Raw genomic sequence first — 6,600 nt, forward strand, 5'->3', positions numbered from 1 at the left:
TGTAAGTGTTGATATAGATTATTGGAGACATTTCCCTTCGCATATTTTGAGGAAGAGTTCTTCCATAAATGGTAAAATGGCAAAATTTTTGTCATAACCTTTTTTGTAGAGCAAATTAAGAGCTACAAAAAAGGGAATCACAACAATTTCGCTATTTCCCTTAGATTCCGAGATATTTATTGAAAACTGGCCGATAGTCAAAATCGACTTATACTGGTTTACCACTTCGCTACTGACATATTCTGAGAATGATATATTTTACATATGGAATTCGCCTATATTATATATGAAAGTTATATAAAATATAAATTTATATGTTTTATATATATTTTACATAAATTTATATATATTCGATCGGAAAATATATTAAATTGACCTATATTATATTTATTGTTATATATTTTTCACGAGGGTTAGGTCTCAGGAAAAGATTTTGATCATCTCCGACGAATAGAATGCAGTGCGTGGTATTGACACATCACAATGTTGTTTATACTCGTTTTATTCACGTTAAGAATGATAAATAATACTCATCAATTTGAACATTAAGAAATTCCAACGTTTTCCCAGTGGGATAAATAATACATCACCGAAAAAAACACAACTTTTGATCCAATCAACTGATAAAGGCATTCTGGATGTTCATTAATCGCTAAAGTATTTATATTAAGGGCCGCTGATCTCTCGGTACTACATTCACTCGGGAATACTTGCCAATAATTTTCCACAAATTTCGTTTTATTCATGAATAACCGTTGCACATAGGGCGATTGTACAGAGATGCATAATACATAAAGAAGGTGCCTATTTTTATTTCTTAACTTTTTTTTTGGTGGTTGTCATTGTATATTATGATTATGAAGTTTAAACGGGCTGTAAGAAAAACTCTTTCGTGTTCTCACTATTCAATTAATTCATTCGACTATTGGATTTGAGTTTTTTTTTCGCAAGGTCAACTTGGAGAGAACATGGGTAATATTAATGAGGAGTTGCTACAGTGATTTAAGCATTCAATTTGATTCTATTTTTCATTTTTCTTCCCTCTCAATAACAACACGAAAAAGTTTGTCCAGAACACCAAATTCAAAATTTACATTCTCTTTAATTTAATTCTTTGGTCGCCATTTCACAATTGAAAATATTAATTATTTCCATGTTCTTTGTGTACACCCCGTTGTCTCATACGTTCAAAATAAATATTTATTTCAATGTACATATTTTTTTATCATTCAAATTATAATCGATGAACTCTTTATTCATGACGTTATCCATATAAAATTTTTTTTTCATCACGAAATAAATATCCAATTAGACTTAAACCTTCATGATATATTTATTTTTCCCCCCCAACTCCAAGATCTGTGAGTACCATATACAAATGACAAAATGACGATGATTTTAAAAACAAAAATAGGTGAATGAATATTTATATCTCCAGGGCGAATAATATCATTAAGTTAGTACTTTATACGTTACACGCAGTGATAATATACGTATTCTGTAAACTTTATGGATCATTCTGATTTAATTTTTTTTTTCATATCGTGGCACATGTCATTTTGTGTAGTTTATATTTGAAAATTTTTTTTTAAACTACTGTCAATATTTATATATTATTTACCTCCATTCCTTTACATTTCCTCGCAGTAATACCCGTTACAGCAGTTACAGGAGTCTAAATTATTCATTTAAACTAAAATAACTCGATCCAAAAAATGGAAATGAGTTGACACCACTTTCATTAATTATTCAATTGATAGACTTGTCCATTCTTCACCATTTGACTCACATTTTTCATCGTCTGTAATAATAAAATACACATTCATATAATTACAGTATATTCAGTCACTCAAAACCACTTTCGAAATAGATAACTCCCACACGTATGTCCTATCTGCTGTTAATACTTTTAATCCACCATTACCCTCTCGGACTTGTGATATTTACAGTTAATTAGATCGATTAGATGCATATTAATGTGCCATTATAGTCGACTGCAATAATTTGTTTTTAATAAAAAACTTAATTACATTCTTTTTCGTAAATTTATCGAGGATTTGTTTCTTCTACATATGAAAATTACACCTTTTACTTGTTTTTTCTTTCATTCATTCACCAAGATAATCGTTCACATGCGTGGTTACTCACGCACTTTATTTTCTCTCTATATAAAATATATTACATGTACACTTGACTTTTTTTTCACATCGTTATGTCAGTTTAAGTCGTTGCTTATAGCCATGTTAGAATAGTTCATCGTAATTATGTACAAGGGTTTTTATTAATTATGAAAATTTATCGGATACACACGATCGGTTACTGGAGACAATTATAATCATACCGAACAGTCAGAGAAACCGTATTTTCGGTGATAAGAGGGGGTAACACGTACGGAAAAATTTAACGGAAGATCCTAGCGCTTTCGCTGAGAAATTCTATTGAATTTCTGTTGAAATTCTCTGAGAAAGTTCTGTATTTTTTGCGGCAATTCTATTACAAATTTTCATAGAAAAAAAATATGGATTTTGATTTTTCCGTGTAACTAATTCCATTGGGATTAATTCTGTGAGAATTCTTGAACAAGCATTTCTGCAGAAAACTCAGAATCTATTGGCTTTTTTCTATAAAATATCTCTTAATAAAATAACAGGAGTAAACTGCATAAACTTCGATGGAATTGGCGCAAAAAAATGAATTTTTTAATACAATTCCAATAGCCATTTAATAGAATTTTCGAATAAAAGCGTTAGGTTTTTCCATTAAATTTTTTAATACGTGAACTGGTAACCATTGTCAGGTGTAGCCACTGAAGCTCCATTACCAATAATCATTAATCTTAATCAATCTCGATTAGATATTTACATTGCCTCAAATTCATCTCCATTCTAGAAGATCTTACAACTGTTCAACGGTAGATTAATTTTAAGGCATCAATATTCATCTGCATGATTTGAATTTCATACAGAGTATTACTTCTCATTTTTCATGGTAATTATAATATTAAAGTGAATGGCAGTAGAAGAAAACGGTCGAGAGTGATAACTATATTTATACCTTGTTAAAAATACTTTTTGGAAAACACTGATGCACTCGACTTCATTAATCTCATGATTGTTAGTGTAAGTACTACAGTTCAGTCCATATTTATGTCTCATCGGTTGTCGTACACTGTTGACAATTTTTCAATTAAATTTCTTGGAAATTTTCGTCACTTTTGTCATTGAAATTCAAAATTTTGTGGAAAAGCCGATGGAAACTGTGGATTTCAGTTCAATTATTTAATTATTCAGTTCAAATAAATATTTTCTTGAATGTTATTAATTGAAGACAACGTAATTTGATGCTGAATATTCATGCTTTCATTGAAAATTCAAGTTAGTTAAAAATCTCTCGTCTTTCGAAAATTCTGTTAAATCTGTTGAACATTTTATTATGAAAATATTCAATAGAATTTTTTTTACACAAAAGATCATCAGATTCTGATTTTACATGAATTTTTCATGATTTTTCATGATTCTATATCTGATTTTCTGAATTTATGGATTATTTTGAGGAACGCAGTTATCTAATGTAACTACAGCCAACGAAATGCTGATTATTCTCAAACTGTAACAATTTTTTTCACAACGTTTTGTAACTAACCCAGTGAAAGGAAAAAATTTCTAAAAAAAAAGATTTAAAAGATTCAAAAATCCGTAATTTCCACCGCCGTTAAATCAAAAATTAGTAATTTCATTGAATTTTCAGTGAAATCTGAAATTTCCGGAATGTCAATTGTCCATGAAATATAAATTTATTCCTGTGTATCAATGCGTATGGAATCGTTACAATGATAATCAGGGATTCGCAATCAGTTATGGAGTAGCGAGCGTCAATTTGTGGGCCGAACGGTACTTTTCGCTCGACTTGTAACCGCGGCCCCATATGTCATACGGGTTCCTCTCTCTTGAAGTTAATATTCTGGGAAGCGCAGAAGTCCCGAGTGAAGGGGATGCAGTTGAAGAGCTTGCAGACTTCGCACTCGTAGACTGGAATGTTATAGAAGAGGGTTATTAACAGGGCGAAGAGACTGAGGATTACGACCAGGCAGACCCAGATGAGAATGACTTTTCTTCGGCGGTCGTAGTGGCCGAAGGTGATGAAGGGCATGAGGGCGTATGCCGCCAGGAAACCGAAGATGAAGCCGAAGAGGTGGGCGTAATTGTCCACCCAGGGGAGAATTCCCAGGATCAGCAGGCCCACCAGGATCATTATGAGCTTTGAGAGGGCTCTTCGCGGGTGCTTTAACATTGGCCAGCTGTTCAACACCTCGACGACGAGGGTCGCCAGGAGGGCGAAATGGGCACCTGCTGGTCCCACCTGGGAAATCAGAGATTGCATTTTAAATAGTTTATAAATACTTGAAGTGATGCAATGGATTTGGAATTTTTAATAATTCTTTCACTATGCTTTTTCTTTAAAATTGAAAGTTTTGTCAAAATCATGAAGATTTGGATATTTTTGAATAATTTGTTCAATTAAGGCCCGGGTGGATTATCTGTCGGACTTATTTCTTAATTTTTATTAAAAATGTTGTTTGAAAATGTTCATTTTTTTTCTTGTTTTTTTCATTGTACAATCATAATTTTTAGGGACTCCTGCGTGATGTAAAATCCAATGGAAATTGCGATATATTTTACATTACGAAGATGGAAAAACAATCGAGATAACGTTCGAAATATGGTCCACCCGGGCCTTAAAATATTTTATATGTACTTGGGGTGATGCAATGAATGTGGCAATTTTTAATAATTTTTTCTACTATGATTTCTTCAAAATTGAAAGTTTTGTAAAAGTCATGAAGATTTGGATATTTTTGAATAATTTGTCGATTAATTTAAACTAATTTTGTTTTTTATCGTTATTTTACATCGCTTCGACCCGGTTAGGGTATACTGCGATGATGATCAAGATTTTAAGTGGTTAGATCGCACCATTCTACCCCGCCGGGATTTGAACTCGGAACCTTTCGCATATGAGGCAACTAACTTACCCACTGCGCCAAGCCACCGGGCATTTTAAATTAATTGTGTAAAAAAAAAGAGTAGCTGAGGTGACGTGAATGTCCCATATACATTACCTCAGCCCTATACGGGATGAATATGGCACTGGCAAGATTTCCAGCAAGAGCTCCAGTAAAATAAATCAGGGCTATCCTCAGAGATCCCGTCAACTTCTCGAGATCCCTCATCAGGTAGTATTGCACGAGGAGTGTGATTACCAAGTGAAAAATTCTGCAAGAATTGTGAAATGCTTGAGATAAGACTTTTCGAAAGAATTAATTCAACTTCAAAAAAAGAAAAAACTTGAATGAAAGCTCCAAAAAAATTTTAAATTCATTTTTGAATCTTAAAATTACGTTTAAATTTAAATTTAAATTAATTGAAATCGTAAGATTTCAACAATCCTAAATTAAGATCATGACTCAATGATTGATATCAAAAACCCTCTCGTTTCGATGATGGATCGAAACGACAGGAATGATCGAAATGATATTGAAGGGAGAATTTCCCCGGATCATTTTTATCTGAATATTCCAGTTATCCATCAGGACAAGCAAATGGCTCCACCACTCACCCGTAATCGGAAATATGCACTCACCCGGCATGAAGAAAGGTCGTAGTGAACAGGCGATAAAACTGATCCGGCCACTCAGGATGTAAAAAAGGAATCATCCCACACACGTCATGGAGACACTCGACTTGCGAGCATAATGAGGCTTCCTCGTGGAAATAACCATGAACAAAGTCACAATACTCTTTTGTTGTAATTCTGCACATCCCGTGAATACCAATACAGCAGGGATGTCCAATCACTTCGCACACCATGTGCTCAGCCATTTTGTCTTTGTAACGTCCCACTGGGAAATTGCTATTGCTTGGGGGATGCCCATTGTTACTTCTGAAATCCGATCTACATTATTGATGATGGAGGGAACTTTTGACGATAATTAACAGACGACTGCACTGAAATTTCAAAATTTAACACTTGAGTTTTCATGAAAAAAATTAGCAAAAATTGAGTTTTGATCTTTTTTACTAATGGGATCTTTGAAAATATCATCAATCTATCGAATTGAATTTTGGTTTACACATAAAGAATATATGCCTGAATGTCATTAAATGAAACTTTTTGAAAACCTTAATTTTTCGCGTTTTTGGAATTTTTTCTCGAAATTTCGACATGTGAAAAATCTGAAAAATAGTTCAATTAAAAGTACATACTTTATTATGAATTTCTTCTGATTTTAAAAATCGTTTTTCGAGGAAAAATGGCAGATTGGGTACCAGATAGTGACGAGGAAGTGAATTCACCTGATATTTTCGCTGATACAAGTGATGATGAATTGATATCGAGTGTAACAGCACATGTTCACGAGGCATTTTTGCAACAAGAGTAAATGTGAATAATCAAAACTATGAGAAAATTAATTTTAATCAATTGATGTTTTAATTTTTTATGGATTCCCTTTCCATCATTTTCCGTTTTATAAATTTCCAATTTTTTTTTCCCTTTCAATATTTGGTTTCTGACAGTGGGGGGGGAGGCTTCGCCCCCCAC

General features: G+C 33.0%; 1 protein-coding gene across 4 annotated transcripts in view; it reads right to left on the bottom strand.

The window, feature by feature from the left end:
• Positions 1 to 3,238: 3,238 nt before the first annotated feature.
• The window catches only part of LOC107041397 (inactive rhomboid protein 1), a 32,172-nt gene continuing 28,810 nt past the window's right edge, over positions 3,239 to 6,600 (bottom strand). For 3 of the 4 annotated variants that reach the window (XM_029126328.1, XM_015261939.2, XM_015261938.2), the window contains 3 exons: positions 5,641 to 5,952; positions 5,120 to 5,273; positions 3,239 to 4,359 (listed from right to left, as the gene is read on the bottom strand). In XM_029126328.1, the coding sequence (XP_028982161.1) occupies positions 3,928 to 4,359; positions 5,120 to 5,273; positions 5,641 to 5,952 (898 nt within the window). In that variant the 3' untranslated portion in view covers positions 3,239 to 3,927. The remainder of the gene's footprint in view (positions 4,360 to 5,119; positions 5,274 to 5,640; positions 5,953 to 6,600) is intronic. The other variant, XM_015261936.1, reaches the window with a different exon arrangement.

The sequence above is a fragment of the Diachasma alloeum genome, unplaced genomic scaffold (assembly GCF_001412515.2).
Source record: "Diachasma alloeum isolate Michigan unplaced genomic scaffold, Dall2.0 Dall_scaffold_00364, whole genome shotgun sequence".
NCBI lineage: Eukaryota > Metazoa > Arthropoda > Insecta > Hymenoptera > Braconidae > Diachasma > Diachasma alloeum.